The 25,555-nt window shown below is 44.4% G+C and overlaps 2 protein-coding genes across 4 annotated transcripts in view; both read right to left on the reverse strand.

The window, feature by feature from the left end:
• The window catches only part of kcnip4a (potassium voltage-gated channel interacting protein 4a), a 62,207-nt gene extending 58,321 nt beyond the window's left edge, over positions 1-3,886 (reverse strand). For 2 of the 3 annotated variants that reach the window (XM_088415434.1, XM_088415411.1), the window contains exon 1: positions 3,718-3,886. In XM_088415434.1, coding sequence (XP_088271560.1) covers positions 3,718-3,781 — 64 coding nt within the window. In that variant the 5' untranslated portion in view covers positions 3,782-3,886. Of the gene's footprint in view, positions 1-652; positions 814-3,717 lie in introns of all 3 variants that reach the window. The other variant, XM_088415420.1, reaches the window with a different exon arrangement.
• A 1,728-nt stretch (positions 3,887-5,614) lies between these two features.
• Positions 5,615-25,287, reverse strand: adgra3 (adhesion G protein-coupled receptor A3). Its single transcript, XM_088431524.1, has 19 exons — positions 24,500-25,287; positions 22,064-22,135; positions 18,982-19,053; positions 16,572-16,643; positions 16,170-16,241; positions 15,928-16,088; positions 14,774-14,987; positions 14,536-14,700; positions 13,757-13,958; positions 13,545-13,694; positions 12,499-12,657; positions 12,249-12,416; positions 10,967-11,177; positions 10,619-10,827; positions 9,596-9,720; positions 9,390-9,513; positions 9,169-9,314; positions 7,806-7,901; positions 5,615-7,083 (listed from the first exon to the last, which is right to left on the reverse strand). The coding sequence occupies exons 1-19, from the start codon at positions 24,703-24,705 to the stop codon at positions 5,808-5,810; spliced, it is 3,900 nt and encodes a 1,299-aa protein (XP_088287650.1). The 5' UTR covers positions 24,706-25,287; the 3' UTR covers positions 5,615-5,807.
• Between the last annotated feature and the right edge of the window lie 268 nt (positions 25,288-25,555).

Raw genomic sequence — 25,555 nt, forward strand, 5'->3', positions numbered from 1 at the left:
TAAAAGCAGAGACTAAGCAAGATCGCGCTCTCATTTTGTAACATGGTGACACTGATGGAAGCATCTTTCATCGAAATGAAGCCAAGCCGTGTGGCCTGAAGTGAAAAAATATGCATTACCCCCCCCAATCGCTCTTCTCAGTCGAGGCTCACCGAACGGGACGTGTGATCGATACCCCAGCAGTGGGACTTGACGTACCCCCCCTCCCCCACCATTAAATCACCCGCCCCTCTAGCCTGCTCAGCCCACTCGGGCCAAGCCACAAAAGTGAAAAATGTGATTGATAGACACCACTCATTTGTCACTTTTTTACAGGAAAATCACACTATCGTAGGTAATTGCCACATTGCGGGAGTTTACTGTGATCGATTCATGTAATAAATACAGCTGCACTCGGTGCTAAAAGCTAGCAGCTAGCAGCACTCAACTGCCTCATGTAGGCTGGTGAGGCCGTTCCTACTGATCACTTTTCAACAAAGCAGGCTACCTCAAAAGACCTTTTTTAACTAGGAAATACCACTACTGGGGTTTTCACCAATTTATTTCATAAACCAAATGGGGAGATAAAAAAATTGTTAAAAAAAATTGTTGCTAGCTCTAGCCCAATAATCCCGGCGTTCAATTTGTCACGGTCTCCAAATATTTGAGCTACCTTTGGGTTTCGGGGAGGCCCAGGCGAGGATGCGGCGCACCAGGCAACAGTTGAGCACCACCTTCTTGGAAAAGCCTTTGCGGAAGGCCGGCGGGGCCTCGCGGCGTTCTTGGGACGGCATGGCGGCGGCAGACCAGCGACCCGCGTCCGCTCTCCTTCACCTGCCCGTACAAAGACGTCAGGATGCGGCGAAACGGTCCCGCGTACCTCGCGGGCTACGAAAGGCGCGCGACGAGATCCCGAGCCCAGGAAGACTGTGGAAAGCGCCGATGGGGGAGGATAAGGAAGACGGGAGCGAGCGCAAGAGAGAGAGCGCTCCAAACGTAAGCGGTGTTTAGCAAAACTCCACCGGGAGGGGGGCGGGGATTAGCACCCCCGTACAACTTGGCATCTATTACCTTCTCAAAGAAGAAGCGCTTGCTTTTAGCGTAATGAGGAGCGCGCACCGAGTTTACGACCATGAACGCATCATCACACTCGCTTAATTAGAGCGCGGTGATGGATGGGAGACGGCGTAATTGCTCCCGGCGAGACGAACGGGGAGATTTGGGGGAGCCCGGGAGGAACGCTAACGTAGCAGAGGCGCAGAGGCGCAGAGGCGCGCTCCGTCTCAACGGCGGGTGAGCCCGCTTGCGAGGCCGCGCTCAAGTTTTGGCCTCTCGCAAATCAGTGTTGGCAGGTCACTCGCGCGGATGCCGTGAGCGGATGCCGTGAGCGCACGCGCGCTCACATACGCGCGGATGCTGACCTTGTCCTCAGACCGAGTGGTCAAAATTAGCCAAGGCACCAGGGAAGTGGCCCTGCCGAGTCAAGCCGCCGCAATGCAGCATTCAAAAAGTCAAGACCAACACAACCAGTGCATTCAGTTATTAGGACAAAATCCTCATTACCAAGAAGAATCTTCTATACATTCAAATAATTGTTTTAAGGGTTAGGGTTATGGTTAGGGGTAGGGTAGGGTTAGGGTTCTCACACTTTTTTCAAGATTTTGCACCAAGAACCACCTAAAATAATTACCCCAACTCCCCGATTATAAGACGCACGTTTTCGCCCAAAAATGAAAGAAATCAAAAATGAAGCCAAAGTTATGGATACGTCCCATAAACAGTAAAACAAAGATGAGATTTGTTTCTCGAAGGTCAGTTGGCTGTTAGCAGCCAGTGCCTGTTGCAGCTAACAGCAGCTCGTGTTAGCTGAGGTTGTTACGGCATTATTTTCAATAAAAGAAGCGAGCAGACTGAACCGACGCCCGAGTCCGTCGTCGTTCACAGAAATACGTTTTAAGAAGAAAGCGATTCTTCTAGCGGAGCTGGTTGCAAACCGAGAAGCTGCTACGAGATATGAGCTAACGACCCATGCACGTCAACCAAAAGTCGACCTCCGGCCTGCAGCCAACCAGGCAGGATAACAAAGAGTTACAATCGGCATTCACATTTATCTCACTCACTATACCTGCAACAAATATGCGGTATATTACAGATATGAATTCAAGAACATATGAAGAAATTACAAAGATTTTTCCCTCTGTTTTGCTATAGTTTTTATATTGTTGCCAAACTGTTGGTATGTCCTATAGACTGTGACATAGAAAATACCAGCATTTGACCCTAAAATGAAGCGTGCGTCCAATTTTTGGAGCGTTTGGGTACTCAATTTAACACGACAACGACCAACATACTGTGGAAGCCCGGAGCTGCCGTAGTGGAGTTCAACTTTTTTGACTGTCAAATTTAAATGCGTAAGTTCATACAAGTTTGATTACATTCAAATACATGCGTAGGCCGAATGCAAAAAGCTGCATTTTCTACTGATTTGTGCATGCATGCACGCAAATACATTCAAACATACTTGCTGTGTACGTTCAAACATTGGCTCATTTCAGCTCAAAGACATAATTTTATGTTCATATTCAATCCCATTTTGTGACTGGGCAAGTTCACCTTTTTTTCCCCATTTTCCTGGACGGTTTTCAAAATAAAAGTTTTTTCAAAATACCTTATTTTCCAGACTAGAATATGACATAAGGAGGAAATAATTCAATATTTCACGTGCGGCCCGGTCCCACTTGATCCACGGACCCGTACTGTGCAACGGACACTCGGTTTCCTCTTGGAAACTGGACTAAGTTCTTCCATCACCATGGCAACCGCCTCTAAGCTTCTAGAGTTTTATGGCACCCCCCCTTCCTTTTCCAATTGCGTGCATCCAAAACCTCCATATTTTCCGAGCGACCGTCCACCTTCTCCTGGCCCGGGTCCAACGGCAGATGGTCCACGAGGGCCCACCTGCCACGACACACATTCCCGAAGGGGACAAAAAAAAAAAAAAAAGCTGCCCTAGTGACCAGAAAGTCACGTGTCCAGCCTTGTCCTAAATGTCTCCTATCAAAACGTTCGCCCTGTCACACTAAATTCCATCAGTTCAATAATGACAGGATTTTACAAAGACATAATCGCCTGCTTTAGATAGATGGCGGTTTTGCAACTTTCGTTTTTTTTTTTCCACACACTTATCATGAGTGACGTCAAGATTCTGATAGTGGGAAGTCTCTCATAGAGACTTCAAACAGGGAGGGAGGGAACAGATTAGTAAACCGAGGGAACAGATTAGTGAATTGAGGGAACAGATTTGTTTTTAATAACGTGGCATCAGAAGGGCTCCGAAGACGAGTTACTGGAAGTCAATTGTACGTAAAAAACAAAAAAAGGCAAAAGTTGCAGCAGCACACAAAAGTCCGCCAAAGGAGACCCACGAAAAGAGCAATTTCAGGAAGCTTTTGCAAACATTGACTTTGCTAATGTGCTACACTGGGAGACTGCAAATCAAATAATTACTCACATACGATACTTTCCAAGTATTTTTTTTTCCACGCCGAAAAGATTGGCGGGGATGAGTGAGAAATTTTGTGGAATTTTGCATCGTCATTGACATCGCAGACAAATTTCTTTGACAAGTCTTTATCGCTCTTTTCTCCACCTGTCCCCAGAAATCAATTCCGACATGCAAATCTCACGCACGCGCACGAAGGACACATGAGAGAAGAGGACGGGACACACAAGTCCTACCAGCAGACGAGACGGCGGCGTCCACGCGCTCAGAAATGCTCAACACGCTTCGTCTCGTGTCCATGATGAGGGGAAAGCCACAAACACTCCTCGCGGGAACAAATGATGTCAAGCTGCAACCAGTTGCTGCAGTTTGAGTCGTTTGCGAGCGCGCGCAGCTCGCGGGGACGAGCAGAGCCAGTGCAAGCCAGTGCGCATGCGCAGGACATCTACATCTCATTAGAAGATCGCTGGGGGTAGTGTTGGAATTTTGCTCCTTTCCTTAATTGGACGCGTCATATTAAAGGCATGAGGAATAATTCGTTTGCTGTTGTGGACTGAATGACGTCATGTTCTTAATATAACACTTAGAGCTGGTCCAAATATAGAGCAATTTAAAATAGTGCTGTTTTGAAGAGAGAACATTTTTAGCAACAAAGCTCCCTTGTCGACTAAAAATAGTTCAAATGCTTGCTTTTTCTGTTTCCACAAACGCTATGAAATTATATATAAATATATATGAAATATATATGAATATATTTATATATATATATATATATATATATATATATATATATATATATATATATATATATATATATATATATATATATATATATAATATATTTATAAATATATAAATATATATGAAATTATATATATATATATATATACATATATACATATATATATATATATATATATACATATATACATATATATATATATATATACATATATACATATATATATATATATATACATATATACATATATATATATATATACATATATACATATATATATATATACATATATATATATATATATATATATATATATATATATATATATATATATATATATATATATATATATATATATATATATATACACAGGTCATTGAGAGGCTTGCAATTGTCATGTTGGCCATTTGCGAGTTGCCATTGAAAGGATAAATGGAGGGAAATGCATGATAAAACATCAGGTTTTTGATATGTCCAAAATTGACATTATTTTCAATGTTGAATGGCAGTAAATGAGCCTGACATGGGCTAAATTTGACACCTATAGGGCGTACCTCTCGACCTCCCGTTTGCAAGCATTTAAAATTTACCCCAGGGGTGAAGAATCAAAACGTAAAACTATAATGCATCAATAACCCCTCTTGCGGAGCAATAAATATTTCACAATGCGACACGCAAATATATCATTCTAATCTCCAATTGTATTGACAAAATGGCGCTAGAAAAGAAGTCATTTTCTTTGTTTATCGAATGAAAAACGGAGGCTACTGATGGTGATGAACGTAAAAAGAGCTTCTGAAAGATGTTAAATGAACATGGACAGCGCGGACAGCCAAGCACAACCCAGGCGGCGGCCATTTTGTCGCAATTGCCACCAAAAAGCCGATCTGACAGGTAGCCCCTGGAGGATGCAATTAATAGTCACCTTGGCTCAGCGCACAGGCCAAGCGAGGCAAACGCCCAAGGTCGGCCAAAGAAGCCAATTAGCAGCTTGTCGCGTCGCGTCGGCGTGAAGAATTCCTATCTTCCGGCTCACCTTTGAACCCCACGCTCCAGCCCCGGAGCGGAGAAAGACTGAATCGCATACTTTCATTTATTCGGAAATATCGCTGCTGCTGCTGTTACGAAGAATGCCTCGGGACAATAAAAGAACGTTTATGAGATGCAGATGCGTGGAACCAACGTGATAGTTTGCATTCAAGCACATGTTTAAATGTTCTTCTGGGATTCTGTGTGAGTGTGAGCTGTGGCCAACAGCAGCTTCCGCGCTGGTTGTGTTTTTTGCCGTAGTCTTGTCCAGGGCTGGCTTTTATTAAAAAAAAAAAATCGATGTCGCTGATCTCCAAAGATGGCTAGAATATAATAATCATAATACAATTATAACTACACCGTAACTTCCCGTTTTTATTTCCGCTGATGTTGTGAACGGAGCGGCGACGTCACGGCTTTTATAAAAATAGAACAATCGGGAAAAGACGAGCGGCACTAACACAGCCGCTTTCAAACATGCCATACATGGGGGAGAATACAAAATATATATATATTTTTTCACAGTAATAAGAGTCTTCGGGATGAAACGTGTCGCTACACGGTAGTTTCATGTTTCCACAAGCCAGTTTTGACACCGGGGGCGCCGTCGCCGAGCAGCGGAAGCGCGTTTTCTTTGTGCGCGCCTCCGTTTTGCGTGACCAGGTTGAGCCCGTAGGACTTGCTTTGGCCGTCGTCGGCGGAGTCTTTGGAGGCGGCGGGCGCGGCCCCCGTCTCGCCGGCCTTGCGGGAGCGCCGCGGCAAGCTGGCGCCGTCGCTGCTGTCGTGCTGCAGCTGACTGCGGTGGCGCTCCCTGTAGGCCATGTAGGCGGCGCGCCGGCTGTTGCGCGCCGCCACGTCGTAGTAGTGGTGGCGGCGGCTGGGCGCGCTGCGGACGCTGCCGTCCAGGCTGGTGGGCACGTCGTAGGCGTACTCGCGCAGCACCGTCAGGCGGCTGGCCCGGTGGGCGCGGGAACGGTTCTTGTGGGGTTTGCCGGCGCCCGGGCTGGCGTCCGCGGGCCGGAACTGCACGTCCAGCGGCGCCACGTGCATTTTGATTTCGTTGTCCATCGAATGTTCCGTCAGGCTGTTGTCCAGGAGGGTCATCGCCGGGGCGGCGGCGGGGGCGGCGGCGGCGGCGGGTTTGCACTGGGCGGCCTCGGCGTGCAGATTGGTCAGCTTGCTGCCGTGCGTAGAGTTGCGGACGCTGGGCGCGCTCTTGTCGGTGTAGGAGGAGTCGGCGCTGCTGCTGCGGGCGCCCTTGTTGGATTCGCCCTCGGTTTTCGCCGAGCCGGCGGCGGACGGGGCGGCGGGCCGCGGCAGGAGGGCGTCCTCCTGCGCCGAGTAGTCGCGCCCGGCGCGGCAACAAGCCCGCGACCAAAAACGCCGCATGTCCCGCCTGTTGACGCAGTGGTGCGCCATCATGAAGACGGCGAGGGCCAGCGCCGCCACGCCGAACAGGCAGGTGAAGGCCAGGTCGAAAGGGTGGTCCTGCGACACGGCCGTGGCGCCGAACACCCACAGGCTGGCGTACAAGCCCAGCGCCACCGCCGCCCCCGTCAGCTGAGCGCCGAAGGTGTGCTCGTTTTCCAGCGCCGCCAAGGGCGCGGCTCGGGGAAGGGCGCCGGGCGCCGGGGGGCGCCGCGGCCCGTCGGCCGAGGGCTCGCCGGCCGGGCGCCGGCTCTCGTCCGCCGGCTCCTTGAACTCGTAGCGGCGCTCGGGGTGGCGCCGCAGCTGAAGGAGGATGCCGAGGAAGTACGCGCAGTCCACGAAGACGATGAAACCCGCCGGGCCGTAAAAGGCGCCGATGCTCGGCTCCCACGCCATCCAGCAGCTGGGGAAACCAAAGCTTCTTCTGTCACTGCCCGCGCTTTGTTTCAAGGGTAGACCCCCGTGCTGTTTTTTCAGACGCGATTACCGGTATATGAGGCGCACCGGCAAAAAAAGACGGTATATTTTTCACGTTATAAAATGATAAAATAGAAATGTATTTTCAAACTCGCAATCATATATGGGTGAAAACGAAAGGCTTAACGCAAAGTGTCCGGTTTATTAAACTGCAAAAGTGCATTTGAAGTGGTATCTCTTGGGGTATTTTTGTATAATACATATATTTATTTTATTCCAGGCTTCTCTGCCAAAATGGTCCTTATAATGAGTATGCCCATCTGGAAAAGTAAGGGATACAATGTTTTGCAGAGGAGTCGCTCAAACAGTTTAGCAACAAGGCGCTTGATGTTCCAATTCATTTGCTCTTAATTTGAAAAAAACAAAACAAAAAACATACTGTCGTAACATAGGAATCATTCAATTAGATTTGGTTAAAAATGCAGAAAATCGGTTTAAATCTCACCTAGCCCCTCTCTCGGGAACTCCCATTCCGCAAGAGCCGATTTTCTCACTTCCAACACAACTGCTTCAAATGAACAGAATTGTCGTCCGCAGCGCTCGCCGATCATTTGAATCAGGTGTGATGGGAGAGGGAAACATTGAAAACCCCGGAATGACTGACTGTAAACTAAAGTCCCAAATCAGTAAGCAACTGGTCCGACTTACTATGGCGCGTTGACTTGGCTTCCGTAATTCTTGATGTTGGCCGCCGCCGTGATGCCACAAACAATAGTTGGTATCCCTCCGCCGATTAGGTAGAACCTAGGGGAAACCCAATAAGAAAGCTTTGGCCTTTCAAAAGAAATCAAGAAGAACACGTGACTTGGGCTGGAAAAAAATTTGTGGAGCGCAATAAATGGTCTACAACATCTTTTGTCCAATCTAAATGCTGAGATTTCCTGACCACATATAAAAATCAATTTTTACAGTATATTACTACCCTCTTGTGGTAAAATGTTGACACTGCAGTCATCGGGAGTTTCTTTACTGGGGACGAGTCTTGTCAGGCGCGTCGCCACACTGATTAAATGTTTGGTATACTTTTCAGGGTAAAATTTGGGGGTAAAATAACAGATTTTTTTTCAACCAAGTCGCCCCACACCATCTCAAAGCATTTTTGAATGTATGTGGACTTCAAACAGAGTTTTGTGCTGTCTGATTTAGCAAACAACAGTGGGATCCCGAAATGTTCTGTATTCGCCAAGAAGGATAGATCTTTTAAATCCAGCTCTCTTATTTCTGGCTGGTCTGCTGGAAAATTGTCATCATTGTGCATCTGTATGAAATTTAACAAAATAAGGGAGTCGCTATCACACAATTTTTGAAAAAGTTGTTTCATGTTCCAATTAATTTGCTCTTAATTTGAAATGAAAGCTGTAACGCTCCTGTCACAGCTTTGAAAAGCATTAAATCAGATTTTCTGATACCCGCAGGAACCTCGTTAACCCATTCAGTGCCAGGGACATATTTTCACATTTTTTAATTTTTTTTAAGAGTTCAGACATTCAATCCCAGATACTTAAGTATCGGTGTATTACTTCAGTATCTGGGAATTAATCACGATTATTGATCATGTTTGGTCAAACATGTCTATTTATTGCCCCTCCCCCTTTTATTTTTTAAACAAGCAGAATATAATCAAGTCTTCAAGGCTTGATACTTTCAAATAATAATACAAAATTAAATAAAGTAAAACAAATCATTAAACAAATGTCACACAGGGCAACACAGCTAACTTTCTTGCTGAATGCAAAACAATGGAAAAAAAAAAATGAAGTCTACTAAGAACCAAGCACACGATATACTTTTGATTTGATCAATTAGTAGTCAAAATGCCATTTTCGGTCATTTCCAACCAAATGTATTCAAATTTGTTGCAAATCGGACTTTTCAAAATCGCCCAGGATCAGCTTAATTAATCGCGGCAGCCAACATCGAGATCGCGGTTAAAATCTGATTAATCGTGCAGCCCTAGCCAATCGGATGCTAGCGTTTGTGAAAAGTCGCTATGATAGTCAATTCTGCTTACCTTAGCATGGGGCGAGGCGGCGGGGGCGGCTCATCCGGCTCTTCGTAGCGCTTAGCTTTGCGCGTCACTTGCTTGTAAATATTACGCGCCGTCACGCCCACCCACAGGGCGGTGGCCAATGTGGAGTAGTGCAGTAAAATGCCCACCTGGGGTTTATAAACACACTTGTCGTCAAAAGGAAGAAAAATACGATATTTTGAAGGCGCAAAGTGAGGTTTTACCGCTTGGCAGACGCTGGCGTAACGCGTCTGGTTGATGCCGCCCGCAAAGACGGCGCACGTGAGCGAGATGTGGAAGCAGAGGTTGACCAGCATGTGCCAACATTTGCGACTGACGCGCACCCGCCTGGAAGCGCAAACCACGCCGCTGCATCAGCCGGACGGCGGCTGGAGAAGCCCAGAAGTTCAGAAGTAAGGGAAAGGCTTACTTGTGGTGGTAGACGTAACTGACGATGATGGTCAGAAGGCAGAGCAGGAGCATGATGCTGGTGGCGTAGATGACCGGATGCAACGGCTCCGTGCTGGGAGTGAAATAGTCCACGGTGCTGAGGTCCTGCGGTGGAAAAGGCCGCGGGTTTGTTTTACCTCTGCTCACAAGCAAAACTCATGTCCCCGTCGCATTTTTTTGAGTCACTGCATTTTGAGCGTGTGTGTGTGCACCATATATATATATATATATATATATATATATATATATATATATATATATATATAATATATATTTAAGCCGCAGTATAACGAGGAGAAAAAACAGGAATGGAAAAAAGAACCTGTAGGTTTGAACTTTTATATATATATATATATATATATATATATATATATATATATATATATATATATATATATATATATATATATATATATATATATATATATATATATAATCTATGCTCAAATATTGATCATTGTTTTCAGAGGTAAAAGCAGAGGATTGCAAGTGTGATTTAAAACGTGATTTAAAAATATATCTATGAAATCATGAGCATTTGGATGGTTTTAATTCTTTAAATGATATGACTATCAATAACAATAACAGACAAAATAAAAAATATTGTTTTTTTTTTTAATTTGTTCAAACAAAACACAAAAAACATACCATTAATCTGTTTATAGAAACATTTTTTGCTCACCAAATAATTTTGTCGATATTTCTTTATAATAACAATGACTTTGGTAAACGATAAATACCTGTACTGTATATATTGTTTCTAATATATACATAAATAATAATAACTATATAGTATCTAAATAATGGTAAACAGGTAATAGATAGGGGGGGTGTTTCTAAACTTTTGACTAGTACTGCAGAAAGTTCCTGACAGAAATCAAACATCAATTCTGTGTATTAATCTATGGAAGCGTATGTAGGAGTTTGAATCCTGTCCGCCTGTACTCAAAGTTCCTTAATCGTCGATAAGAAGAAGGTCAAAGAGCGAAAGCGGGCCGCCTACCATGAGCAGGCCGTAGTTGCCGAGCGAGTTGCAGGAAATGGTGGTGAAGTTGTCATAGTGGCCCAGGATGCGGCAGCCGTCGCTCTGCCAGCCGCCCTGGCCGCCCGCCAGGCTGAAGTTCCAGCAGGCCGACACGGCGTCCGAGCCGCGGGCGAAACGCCGCAGGGTGATGTTTACGGGCGTCCGCAGCATATGCAGAGAAATGCCGTCTGGATCCCGGGGGAAAGCAATTTGAGTGAGTCGCCCTTCGTTTTTCGATTGTTACTGAACCAGATGTAGAGAAGTTTAAAAAAAAAGACAATTCCACCGTACGTATGCAGTAGTAAAGGTAAAGGTCACGCCACTTGCCTATCTTTGCCATGATGACCGGAGCGGCCACGCTCCTCCTCTTGCTGCCGTCGGCCAGCTGGGAGGAGTTGGCGGTAGACGGGAAGAACTTGCCGTTGCGGAAGCCCAGCAGGTGAAGCTTGTAAACCGAGTCCTCCGCCTGTCCGGGCAGCAGCGCCGCCTGGGTGAAGAGCGACTGGGGAAGCTGCAGGGACGCCTCCACCGTGGTGCTCTGGGGAACCCGGGCAATATCGTCACCATACGGGTGATGAATACGTACTAGGACAAGCCACGTTTTACACGTCCGCGCGCACGCTTTACAAACACGGCGAGCGTAAAATACTCGACATCAAGAAAAGTGCTGTGTGCAGTGACTCCCTCTAGATGGCGGTAAAGCTTAAAGGATGGCCTTCCAGTCAGTTAGAGTAGAACGAAAAGAAATTGGTCTCACTCTTATTACTATGACTGTGTAAGTGTTGTAATAGTGAGATTAATCATGAGAAAAACTAATAATGAAAATATTATTGTGAATAAAAAGGTGATGGAAGAGCCAAAGAAAGAAGAAGTTAAAAAAGAAAGAGGAGACGGAGAGGAGAAGAAAGAACAAGAAGAAGGACGAGACAGACGATGGAGAAAGACACAGGGGAAGAAGAAGGAGACAGAAGTTGAAGAAGAAAAAGGAGACGGAAGAAGATAGAGGTAAAGATGCAAAAAAAGGAAGTAAAAAGAAAAAGGAATAAGACAGAAGCCGGATGAAGAGACAGGAGGAGACAAGTAGAACAAAAATGAGGAGAAGAAGACATAAGAAGAGAGCGATGGTGATGCAAGATGAAAAGGAGAGAAAAGAGAGACAGAAGAAGGACAAGACAGAAAATGGAGAAAGACACAAGAAGAGGGAGGAGATACAAGTAAAAGAAGAAAACGGAGGAGGGGGACGGATGGAAGAAGATGGATATAGATGCATAAAGAAAAGAAGGAAAAAGAGGTTGACAGAAGGATGAGACAGAAAATAAAGAAAGACACAGAAGACGGAGGAGACATAAATAGAAGAAGGAGAAGGAAAATGAGACGGAAGAAGAGAAAGATGGAAATGCAAGAAGAAAGGGGGGGGGAAAGGGAGCCAGAAAACGGAGAAAGACACGAGAGGCAGAAGACAGAAATAGAAGAAAAAAAGGAGGAGAGTGAGACGGAAGAAGATAGATACAGATGCGATATGAAAAGGAAGGAAAAAGAGCGGGAATAAAAAAAAGGAGGCGGCGATGGAGACGGAAGAAAAAAAAACCCAAGAACGAATCCCACTAACCTTGAGTAGAACGCTGGAGAAGGAGCCGGTCGTGTTACATTTGAAGGTGAGCTGTCGGTCCTGGCCGGGGGTCCGTTCGGGGCTGGGCCTCTGGAACAACATGCAGGTCATGCCGTTCCACTCGTTGGCCTTGACCGAGTGAGCCTCCAGCGCGATATTGGGCGACGTCTGTCGACGTAAACGCCGTCAAGCTCGCGCGTGTTCCAGCCCGCCCAAAATCCGTCCGACCGTTTTTGCCGCGCGTACCGACCAGGGAGAAGGCCTGCGCCGAGGCCAGGCGGTGGGCGGCGATCTTCTGGAGGCAAGCGATGATGCGGGAGCACGCCGTGGCCTCGCGCTGCGCCATCCACAGCACCCGCTCGTCGGCCAGCATCAGATTACTGGCCATGCTCACCATCACCTCGCCCAGCTGGAAGACAACAAAGACATCTGCCACTTTCCAATTTGACCCACAAAGGTCCTAGCAAGAACTTTGCAAGTCCTAAACTTACATGCTCAAAATACCCCCCCCCACTGGAAATGTAAAAAGCAAAAAAAACCCTACAAATAAAATGACCTAACCAAAGTTATCTGCACGCAACACCAACACACCAGCGCCATCTCAAGGCAATCAAATGAACTGCATCCAAACTGTATTATCAACTGCTGCATATTGCTTTATTAATTTCAATAGTTTAGGAGCGTTTTTTTTGTTTTTTGTCTTGGAATAGATTACGACATTTACATGTAAAAAGCATCCCTACTGCCCAAAAGTTCACGTTACGAAACGACTTCTGGACCAAATTAATTTCGTAAGTACAGGTACTACTGCCAACAGTCACCAAATGTGAAGTCACCAGATGTCGCAAACATGACAGGATCAAAACCTTCGCCCCTCAGTGGGATGGATTATATTAAATTAGATTTATTGGCTGGGAAGTAGCGCTCAAAGTCCTATCTGCGAGAAATCATTATTTCAAGTAGGATTCCTGGTATTGCCTCTTAAAAGCTTTCTTTCTCTTTGAAGTTGTAGGCTCGTCTCCTGTCTCTCGACCGGGCCTTTTTCCCCTTCCCGAAGACGTCTCTTTCTTCCTCTTTTTACTTCTTTGCGAGTGAAATTTTGGCGCTCAAGTGACCGAAAGAAATCCAAGACAATTTGGCCAGTTTTCGAAATAAAAGTTTTTCCAAAATACAACTTCTTTCGGACTCGCATAATATATAAAAGAGAAATAATCCATTATTTCGGGTACGGCACATGCGGCCCGGTACAATTTGATCCGGGGGCCGGTGATTGGGGACCCCCGACTTGCCACTCACATCTTTGAACTTGTCCACAAACTTGGCGAACTTCTCGATCATCTCCGCCACGAAGATGATGTCCATCTTGTCCGAGAAGTTGGCGGCATCGATGGTATAGACGAGGAGGCGGCGAGCCCGGGGCACCACGTTGCTTTCGTTCAACGGCATCTGGTAAAACGGGAACGTCGTCACGGGGTGCGAAAATAGCAGGAATCCCAAACGGGGCTCACCTGGTTGATGACGTAGAGAAATCGCGTGACGTCTTTTTGGAACTGGCAACGGGAGTAATCGTCCTCCGCCCACAGCCCGTTCCGATTACAGTCTCGCCACGCGCGCTGCTCGTCCCCGGTGCCGCCCGAGTAGCTTCCGCCGCTCGTTTGCAATCTGTTGCAGGGGAGGAAGGCCCGGATCCCGGCCAGGGTGCGCGGCCACCTGGAATGTTGTCGGAACGGCTCTTATTTCCTTGTTACTCTGCGCCAAATGAATCAATTCTTGTAACTGGGGTTGCAAAATGACATTTAGGAGCCAGTGAAGAAAAAACAAAAGACTGGCGGGATTCTTACTTTGATCTCAGAATTTGGAATTAACATCATAGAGCTAAGTGACAAAGTACCAAAAGACTCCATCAATATTTAATATTGGTGACTTAAATCCTAATTTTTAAATCACTCATTCGATCCCAAAGACGTATTTCTACGTCTTTCTACGTCCAGGCTAGCTGATAAAAAAAAAATCCTGAAGTAATCAATTACTTCATTACTTGGTACCTAAAGTAATTGTTACATTAGTACTTCTATACCTACATAGTTGATTACTTCCAAAGTAACGGATTACTTACCACCACCCTCCTTTCGAGAGATACTTGAAAAAAAGAAAAACAGAACTAACTGGGTTGTCTGCACTCTTAAAGAGAAGGAAAAAAAAAAGTAAAAACACGTCTTTGGGAGTGAATGAGTTAAATTACAGGGTGTTTCCGAAAATTCAACCGGTATTGTGTACGGGAACCAACCGGAAGTCTCCTTTGTTGTTGGAGACGCGTTCAGGGGCGCAGTATTTGGCGGAACTCTCCAACACAACAATATGGACCGTCCTGGTGGTGTTTCCTCGACTCGTCCTGACCCGGCACTCCCAGTTCCCGGTAAAACCCGGTTGGATGTTCGAGATGGTCAACGCGCTGCCAGAAGACGTATTTCAATAGACGCGCAAAGATTTGTGGCATTAAGGCTTTTTTTTTTTGGTCTCATCACCTGGCAATCAGGGAGCAGTTGTGCACCATGTGTTTCTCGATGTAGATTCCTTGGGCGGCGTCAGGCGTCACCATGCGCCCGTTCTGGTACCACAGCACCTGCATGTCCTCGGCCACGAAGGAAGCCTGACACTGGAAGGGCAGACTGTCTCCCTGGAAGACCACTTGGCGCTGGGACGGAGTCAGCTGGAATGAGGGGAGCTCAAGCGGGGCGTCTGCCACGGGAAGTCGGCCAAATTGGAAAAATCGGTCATCTCGGAAGCCGTCGTGAACACTTTCAGATGTCGCGCACAGTAATTAGGGTGTCTCGTCGCCTACCTAATAGAGAGACTTAATGCTAACGCAAGTCATTTAGCTTGCCAAATAGTGAGCCAACATGTATTGCGAGCTATTTAAATGCAGCTTGAAGGATACTTTGAAAGGTCCTGATAATACAATCAACAAAAAGATAACTAAAAACGGAAAATAGTGTTCACCAAAAATGAAAAAAAACAAAAACAAAAAAGGAAAAAGGCCCAAATAGATGATAGAAGTTCAGGGGTTTAAAAACAGTATGCAAATTATTCCACCAAACATTTAGAAAACATATATAAAGTATGAAAAATAGAAATAAAATTGTTCCAAGAACAGAAAACATGGAAAAACAAAAACAAAAAATGCTAAAAGACAAGACAGAAAAACGAAAAGAACAAAAGAAGGAAAAATCTGAAAAAAAAAACAAAAATCGAAGAATCTAGACCAAAAAAATATTCCTCAAAACACAAAATAAAAACACAACAAACCAAACAACAAAACAAATAAATTAGAGGAAAACAGGGAGTTTGAATGAAATATGCTTCGAGGGGAAAAGAATTCCAAATGATTCTAAAAACAAAATCGAAAAAATTGAAAATTAAAAAAAATACTGTATTTCAAAAGGCAGAAAATAAAATAATCATAAACAAAAGCATTTTTTGTCGCAAATGCGACCGGCAGAGAAATCCACCTTGTCACGCTTTTTTTCCTTTCGTGTTCTTTCTGAGGCCTATTTCTAAAAGCCCGCTCAGCTGTGACGAGCGCTGAACCGATAAGGCACGAGCGAGCGTAAACAGACGCGGGCGCCTCTTCCTCCGCATGAAGACAAACTGAGAGACGGCCGGACCGGCGTGGGCCTACCGCACGTGAGGAGCTCCGGTTTGACGGCCGTGACCAGCTGGCCCTGCAGCGACTGCGGGTACGAGCACCTGGTGCTCTTGGCCGCCACGTTCCTGTCACGGAGCCAGCGCAGCAGCCACAGCAAGTTGCAGTCGCACAGCAGGAACGGCGTCTGAAAGTCCCTGCGGGACACAAGCCGTCGGGTGAGGGACGGATTGCCAATCCGGCGTCCCGCCCGCCGAGCTTTTTGGCCCAATACTCACAGCGATTTCAACGACGCCAGGCTGTCAAAAGTCCCCGGGGCCAACGAAGAGAACAGATTGCCGGACAGATTTCTGCGGATGTGATTGAGCGTGGCGCGGGGTATCGTACAAGGTTAATTTCATCACTGAGCTAATCGACAGATAGGCAGCCATTAATATCATTACACCTGCACAGGCACAAGGCAATCAAACTTTGACTTCATGAGCTCCAACTGTCCAAAAAACATACAATACAATTGACTGACAGAGGGAGACTGAGAAAAAAAACAACAACAAAAAACGAGTTTTTGGGCATGCCCCAAACAAGGGCATAGCACAAGCCTGGAAAAAAAAAATCATCGCACATGTGCCAACAAGAGTAAACACCACATATCTAAAACAAGATTGAATGGCGACACTTACAGTCGGATGAGACTTGTGAGGCCCTTGAAGATGTCCACGTTGAGGCAGCCGATGCTGTTGTTCGATAACTCCCTGTCGCAGCAAGAGGACCATTTAGCACAAAATTCTTCTATCACACACCACAACTGACACTTTTCTCCACCCGTTCCAGCCTGCCTCGGACATTCCTATTTTCATCTGTGATCAATCTATGAGGTTGCATGAATTCAAAGTGATTAATAAGAAATCTTGGCGCATATTTCACTCCGCTTGACCGTGGCTCTTGGTCCTACAGTGCGATTGAATGACAATGGCCTACAACCCCTTAGCCAATCAGGACGCAGAACAAAGAGCAAGTTGGACGTAGAACACACACACACACGCATATACATTATATATATATATATATATATATATAAGTTCAAACCTACAGGTTCTTTTTTCCATTCCTGTTTTTTCTCCTCGTTATACTGCGGCTTAAATACAACCATAAAATAGTTGTCTTTTTCTTTTGTGAATGGATGCTGTTTTTTGAAAGACTTGGAACAGGTTTATTTTTATTCTTATTCCCTCCAGTCATACTTGAATCCAAATAAAAAAAGGAAACGCTTAAAAGAGGCGTGTTGAGACAGAAGTACTTGAAGGTGCTTTTTCCCAAGCATGTTAGTGTGCCTGCAGGTGGGTGTCTGCACTTCAAAAAGGCAGACGGAGGTGATTCATCACACGTGATTATCCGGTGTCAGGAGCTGCCTGCCGGTGCCAGTGTCCACCATGTAAACACTCAAGTGTGGAAGGACACACTAAATGCTGCATGTACAACACAACATGAACATCACACAACCCTTCTGCTAGGTTGCGGGTCAAGTAGCTCATTTTTATGTTAAAAAAAAAAAAAAATTGGTGGGACTGTTTGCACTAAAGGTAACGGTGAGTTATAACGGATTTGGAGGGATTTTTCTTTAGATGTGACAAACGTTGGATGAATTGATTATTGCCGTTACAATGTTTAATACCATCACTTAAAAGAAAGTTACAAACAAGTGTCTGGGATTACACGTCTGGACTTTTGATAAAATGTAAAACTATGAATTTGGGAGTGAATGGGTCACAGAAAAGCAATGTAGAAGGAGGGTAAAAATGGTGAAAATGAAAACGACTCTCGTCAAGGAAAGGATGCGCGCCAAGGGATCTCGGAGGTCAGGTCGCTTTTCATTTTTTTCGCATCACCGCGAGCCGCGGCGCGAACAAGGGGTTCTGCGGGGGCGTGGCAAAATACCACAGTTGCGACGAACACCGCGCAGAGGGCCGGAAGGGGAAGTAAAAATAGCCCGATGTGACCGTGAGGCCTGAGCTGGGAGCCTTCAGCTGTTTTGGGGGTTGGGGGCTTGTGGGAGGTCAGAGGAATTCATTGTAAAGCTGCAACTAACAATTATTTTAATAATTAAATCAGTTGTCGATTAATGGATTCATTATTTGTAGAAATAGCATGCTTTAATTTCGATATATATGTGTATACATATAATGTTTACTCAAAAAGAGGCCCTTTTCTCCAAAATACAATGTATTTTGTACGTATACTGGTTTGGTCCACAATGTCAAAAGCATGATTGCAAATGTCTTATTATGATTGACCACAAATCACTTTGTTTTCACTTTAAAAAAAAAGTACATGAATTTGTGAGCATTTGGACAGTTTTATATCCCTACACAATTCGATTATTCCAAAATATGATCAACTAATTTGATTATTGATTCATTGTGAATTATTGGTTGCACCTGTGAAAACAATGTTTTTCTGTTCACAACGCATGCCTTGTGGAATTTTTCCCATTTGACCACCAGGGCAAAACGGATGCGTTTTTATTCAGTTATGGCATTTTTTTGGAACACACAGGTCCACCTAAGCTGGTGTCAACAGGGCTCTTTTTTCTTTTTTTTTTTTTTTCAAATATCCAGGGGGCAGTAGAGCCCCTTGCGCGAGAGCGAGCCCCGACTATGCAACACGCACAAGCTGAATGCCTTCCTGTCTGGCTGGGCCAAACTCAACTTTGGCTTGGCAGCATCTGGCCACGCTTGATTCCATATCACGCTGCGTTCAGGGGACACGCTGAATTCCCGGCGAACCCATCGCAAAATATTCCCTCATTTCCAAACGCTACACGCCCATCCTCGCGCCGCCGGGAGCGTGTGAACGCGTCCCGGGGCCCCAGCCGTCGCTGGCGCGGAGCCAGACTAAACAAGGCGGCGGAAAGAAAATAGCACTTGACCGATCGTCCTCCCTTATGGACGCATAGCGGAGCTGCCGAATACAAACAGGCGGCGCGCCGCAAACGGAGATACGTGCGACAGCTGCTCTCGACGTGGAACAAAGCCGCCAAAGTGGAAGGAAAAAATGCAAACGTGTGAGAAGGGCGCTGGAAAGAAAACTTACAATCTTTTGAGAGAGGGCAGTCCAAGGAAGGCGCCGGGTTCGATTTGACTGATCAAGTTGTTCCGCAGGTCCCTGCAAAACAAGAAATGAGAGTCAAGAGAGATAGTTTCCTTTTTATAATCTTGTTATTAAACGTACAGGCTCCCACACAGAGACTTGAAAACCCCTGGAGCAGAGTTTTCAATAAAAGGTCAAAATCAAGCCAGTTCATTTAGTCATTGAGATTGATATCAATTACACATAGTTGCTGTATTTTCAACGACAGTAAAACTTCTTTTTTGTGAGTATCTAGTGGTGGTTTTTTTCCCTTTGGAAAAAATTGCTTCAGTATTTGTACAGCTTTATTTTGGTTAGAGTTTTGTTTCTTAAAAAAAATCTATGACAGAAACCGAAAATCCGCGGCAGAGCCCACGTTAGGCATGAGCCGATAACCGGCTTGACGGGTTACCGTGGTTTTCAAAAGTGTTGGTTTCTAAAATCGCTAACACTGTCTGTCACGAGTAAAGAGCTCCAGTTTTTTTTTTAAGGAATATCTAAACAGGTTGCAATAGGATTGGCTACTTTTAGAGTTGAGTCAACGAGCTGCCTCTTTAAAGATTGCTGTTTTTTCTCCCCTTACGATGGGCGGGGGGAATGGGTCTGTTCGAAGAGTAACCAAAAATGCTAGGAACACTAGCTAAGAAGACTTACAAGAAGAATCTTAACATTTAAAAATGTATTCATTGGTACAGTAAACATTTCTTAAAGGAATGGTCCATTTTCTTTTCCTAAATAGATAGTTTTTTCTCTCTTATTTAGCCATTTGCTGCAGTAAAAAGGTAACATTTTATTAACAATTAATTTACTAACTAAATTATTTTTCATGTGCAAATAATAAAGCCGATTTTATTCACTATACGCTATTTTAAAGAAATAAATAATACAATGAATAAAGTAAATAATAATTCAAAAAATTCACCCAAGACATGGCAAAAACTTAGCACAGAGGGCAATATAGCTAGCTAACTTGCTGAGTGCAAACCGATGAAAAAGATTAAGCCTACTTCGAAGCAAGCACATTTTTTACTTTTAAGCCGATACTAATTAATTGGCAGTCAAAATGTCATTTTCGGTCATTTCGAACCAAATTTATTCATATTTTCAGATTTTCTAAAATGGGTCTCAATTGAAAGCTAGCGCTGGATATATTAGGAATTCTGTGAGAAACTCAATGCCGTTTCACACTGGCAAATATTATATTAGAGTGAGAAAAGCAGCGGCTTTTGTGGGAAACAGGCTTTTTAAATGTTAATATCGCCGTGGCTCATCGTGCAGCCCTAATACCATGATGTCCTTGCACAGTGTTATGGTACCATCATAGCGTAACATCGGAACTTAAGGACCTGTTTGATTAAAGCCCAACATCTCCAACAAACAACAAGAAATCCCCTTGCCGCCGAATGACTTTGACCGGAGTGATTTCCACCCAGTTCCTACAATGAGCATTCCTCCAAAACAGCAGATTTACTGAGGAATTAGCATGTGACCCTCTGCTAGTCCGGCTCCCGTTTCTATGGGCGGCGTAATAATGGCGACTGTGTGTTGCGTGGACGCCGACAATGCGTCCTAAGTTATTCCGAGTGGCGTATCCGATTCTCCGAACTCGCTTTTTGCCGTCTTCGAGTTCATGGCTGGATAGACAAGACTTTCCTGGCGGACAAAGGAGTGGGGAAGGGGGGACACTGGAGGCTGTGGAAAACGCGGGTGGGGGTGGGAGGAGGGATAGGAGTCTGTATTTTATTTTCACTGGGGCGAATTTGATGAAGCTTGGGAGGGGGATTGTGTTGCAGACACCTTCGACCTCTGCTTGGCTTCATTACAATGACAAAGCGGGCCAGTGGTCCAGCTCCACTCACCCTCCGGGCGCTAAGGGGACCTACTTTTGGAGCTAAATTCACCCCTGGATTCAAACGGTGACGGCCCGAGCCACTTTTTACGACCCGATTGTCTAGCCGCCGCGAGACAAAAAGCACGTAAAAGCCTTTGAGGGGCTTTCTCGGTGAAGATCAAAGTTTGCCGGGACACAAACGAAAGCAAACGCGCTTCAAACTGTCCCCCGAGCAGTAAAAATGAGTCAAACCTTCAACGCTACATTTGGAGGAACCTCTTAAAGGCCACGCTTGCATTTTTTTACCCCCACAAAATAAATTAAAAGGAAATGCAACCCCCCAAAATCTTTATAATATGCTGATGCGTCCACATTAATCTAAGCTATAGAAAAAACACATATACATATATATATATATATATATATATATATATATATATATATATACACGGCCCCAACAAGGCTCATTTTCCAAAGAGCGAATAGGATTAAGGGTATTTACGCGGGTGTCCCGATTTCCGAGCTTTGACCGATTCTATAGGAAACATACCTCTAATTCCCTCCCGACGCGGTCATGTGTTATGGTAGCCTCGGGAAAAAGAGGGACCATTAACGGAGCGGTTATTCAATCTGCGAGGAAGCCATTCCCCAGTGATAAATCATGCGTGGCCCGTACGCGCAGGCAGGCCCGCGGCCACGCTTTCTCCGATGAATCCGTCCCTCGGAAACCCGGCCGATGACGTTTGAAAAGCGGCGAGTGACAGCTTGAGAACTTGAACCGTCGGCCAAAGCCGGGCCGGGATGTTGACACCCCAGAAGGCTTATTCTGACCGGGGTCGGTCCCCAAATGAGCCTCGCTTTCAGGGTTACGAGTAAGGCCGGGCAATATGTCAAACTCATTTGATGAAAAAAATCGAACGTTTGAAAATGAGCTAAATCGAAATATCGAGGTTTTGCCCAAATTGCTGTGATATTTATATTTTGACCATTTTTTCTTTTAAAGTTTAGGAAAAAGAATTGCTTAAAACTCAAATACTTTACTTAATTACTTACTTTTGTGCTTGAAGTAATTGTAGTACATAATTACCTAAAATAATTGATTACTTTAGTACTTACTGATTACTTTAGTACTTACTCCCCCAAAGTGATTTAGTACCAGTCATTTTTAGCCCCTCCCCCCTTCACCATATGCAGCATAGTGAAAAAGTTACTTACAATTTTTCCAACATTGACAATCCAAGAAATGAGCCGTTCTTCAGTTCTTGAATTTTATTGTTGTTCAGAATTCTGTAAAGAGGAAAAAAAACGTTATTGCAAAGAGAAAAAAAAAAACATACATTTTATTGATGCTAACCAGGACAGAGATGTTGTATAAAAACTAAAAAATAAAAAGCAAAGTATTATTCTAGCATGATATTTAATGTCTGACTACAAATGAATGTAATATAAAGGACCGAGTGAAAAAAAAATGTTCATTCAACGTGGCCGAATGACGCATTCAAATGCAGTCAGTAAAAAGTAAAAAGCCATCATGCATTAACTTTTAAGAGCTGTAATAACAAAATTGATAACAATTTTTATTAATCACGTGAAACTCTTCAGGTCCCTGGAAAAACACTAAAAAATGCTCCCAAATATTTGAAAAAAAAATATATATATATATATATATATATATATATTTATATTTATTTATTTATTGTTCCGCAAATTAAGTCAACGATTCGCAAGAATGCGCTGCAAAAAATATCTAAATTTTGAGTCTTTAAATATAGAAACAGAAAAATGTTTTTAAGGATAAGTTTTGAGGCATGTTATGCATGGGATTTTCCAGCATTTGTAATGTGTTTTAGAATTCTGATGTGAGTCTGCACGGAGATCACAGCTACCCCAAATCCTCCACCCTCAGGGCGTCTACTGCCAGACGGGCAGCTGGCTTCCTCGCAGTCCGCCTGGGGACGAAAGGATCTGGACTTGGTATTGGGGGTGGGCCGTTTCACTTATCTTGACACATTGATAAGTCCCGCTTGGACTCAAGCCAGGAACAAACGGCGAGAGGTGGTCCCAACGAGGCCCACATCCTGCCCGGTGATTGCAAATGGCCACACAACTTCCACAGTAAACCAACACATTCCATGGGTCTTGTATCTTGTGCCGTTTACAAATATTGATATTTTCTGTGACGTTTTTGTGCTGCCAAAGATTGGCCCAAGACATGCCTTGAATTTACAATACCTTTTGAAACAAAACTCGAAAACAAACCATGACAAAGTGTTAGTTTGGTTGGATTTTGTTTTTGTTTTTTACTAGCTTTTGAATCATAACTTCTTAACATTCAAAACTTCTTTAAATCCTAAGATATTAAACAGAATTTGCTTCCATTTTTCAAGCTCTTTCTATTTAATTGAGTGTGAATTAGAGATCTGCCGAGATGGGTTTTTCAGAACCTTTACCCATTATTAGTAAGTATAGGAGGCGGATAACCGATATTTGCAGCTGTTATTCATTTGCAGTAAAAGTGTAAAAATTGCCGTAAAAATTAACTGCAAACAATGACCTTCATTGAAATACTTAAAACATGCTTATTGAACCACATAAATAGCTCAAACGGAAACGCGTCATCAACAAAACCGGAAGTACTTCTATCGACAAAACGACGAAAATATACCTTAATATCGATACTCATATGTTTGAAATATAACAGCATGAAACTTGCGGCATTCCTTTCTGATAATTCACCGAGGACGGCGTCAGCTAGCGTGCCGTTCGATTCGCGCGGACGTCTGCAAACCGGAAACGGAAATTGTTTTTGACTCATTCAAGCTTCCCTAATCAGTTCTACTGTCCTAAATAGGGGACATCACGGTCTCTCCAATGATATGATGTGTTTGGGCGGGATGTAATTACGAGAGCAAAAATTGACAAAAGTGACATCATTGGATTGAAAACTGAAGACGGGAAAAACTGTTTAGAGAGTTGGGCACGTAGGCCAGGAGTCTTGTTCAAAAAGATGATCCGCACGGGCGAAATTCTGCCAAGTGCAGAGACGAACTGTCAGCTGGAAAAGTCACTTCCTTCGCTATTTCAAAATCTCATCATGCGCGACCTCCACAATGTAGTTGTCAATCACATGGTGCGAAACCCAAGAAAAACCACAGTGATGTCACCCCATTCTTACCTGTCCACCCGGGTATGTCATGTCACAAAATCAAACAAAACCATTCGGGCCTTTGTCAAAAATCCTTTCAACCAATGCACAATGTGTGACAACAACCCACTCCAGGGGTAGCAGCAAATCCTCCTCTATTCATTTCTAGGCCCCTGGGTCTATTATTTCCTTTCCCTGCCCTGGTGTTCTCACGTTGCTGCAATCACTCAACACCACCACAAAAGCATACGCAGAAAAGAAAAAAAAAGCTCAACTGCACTGTGGAATTTCTGCAAGTAAAGTTGAACGTTCCTGCATTGGAAAACTACATGTATGATTATTTTGGTAAAGTGGATTATTCTCAAAGTCGTGAGTAGTTTTATTACTTAGTCATGAATTATTCGTGAAAAAAATGCATCTCGGTCGAAAACCTGTTGAAACCTCGCAGGTAGACGTGTTGCGTTCGTGCAGCGTCGTAAACCGGAACGCCCGGCGCTTGTACTCACAGTGTGACAGTCCGATTCGGGAAGGAGTCGGGCGGCAGCGTCTCACGGAGGTCCATGTTGCTGCACACCACCTTCCTGTCGGACGCTAGGCTTTTACCGGTGCTTTTTGAGTGCTCGTCGTATTTGCAAGCAGACGCGTCCGTCGCTGCGCGGCCGCCGCCAAAGCAGAGCAGCAAAGTCACAAACTGGAGATAATGAGCTCTCATTTTCCCCACGGGACCATAAAGTAACCGCAGTGAAAACCGATAAAGCTTATGAATCGGATAAAAGTTGCTTTTCTTTTTACATCCAACGCGGACATGTTACTTTGGCTCGTAGCTTCTTTGGTTGTCGTACTCCTCCATCGTCCATTTCTCCTCTGCTTTCAATGCAACCGAGGGGTTCTTTGTTTGTTTCTTCATTTAAAATCGCCTTTCCAATTCGCGTTGCGTTTGGAGCCCATTGCGTGAGTATATTCTTTTCCGCGGCAGGCGACTGCGGTCATCCCAAATTATCCACACTTACTCAAAGAAAAGGTCTCGGGTTGTGGTCGGATCCAAACCCGTGCCAACAAAAGTCCCCTTTCTCCTTTTTTTTTCTCAACAGGAAATCGGCCAGGAAAACACGAGCGACGAGAGCAACAGTAGCCTAAAAGTTTCGACAGCTCCAAACGTCAAATGTGAGAAGCAACCATTTAGATGAGAAGTGTCCGAATTTATTGTAGCGTCTCTCGAGTTTCCTTCGCGTCTAGTAAAGAATTCCAAGCGAGTTCTTGTCCATTGAGAAGTCTTCGCTTTCGCCCGCACGGGGCTGAGTTGGCTACAAGCTTCCGCGTACGTATTTCAAAGTAAGACACATAACGGAAGTAGTATTTTTAATACCCACAATTAGTCTATTGTTAACTATATACTCTTATTACCAAATAAGTGTTTTTTCTTATTCTATGTACAAAATTAAAATGAAATATGGAAAATCACCTTTGTTTAATAAATGCTTTTTTGCCTGTTCGACACCCGGAAGTAAAAGCAACGTGTGTACACAGCGATCCACTTTCACCTTACCGCTAGCTTTCGTCTC

The sequence above is a fragment of the Hippichthys cyanospilos genome, chromosome 1 (assembly GCF_059441005.1).
Source record: "Hippichthys cyanospilos isolate Australia breed blue-spotted pipefish chromosome 1, RoL_Hcya_1.0, whole genome shotgun sequence".
NCBI classification, from domain to species: Eukaryota; Metazoa; Chordata; class Actinopteri; order Syngnathiformes; family Syngnathidae; genus Hippichthys; species Hippichthys cyanospilos.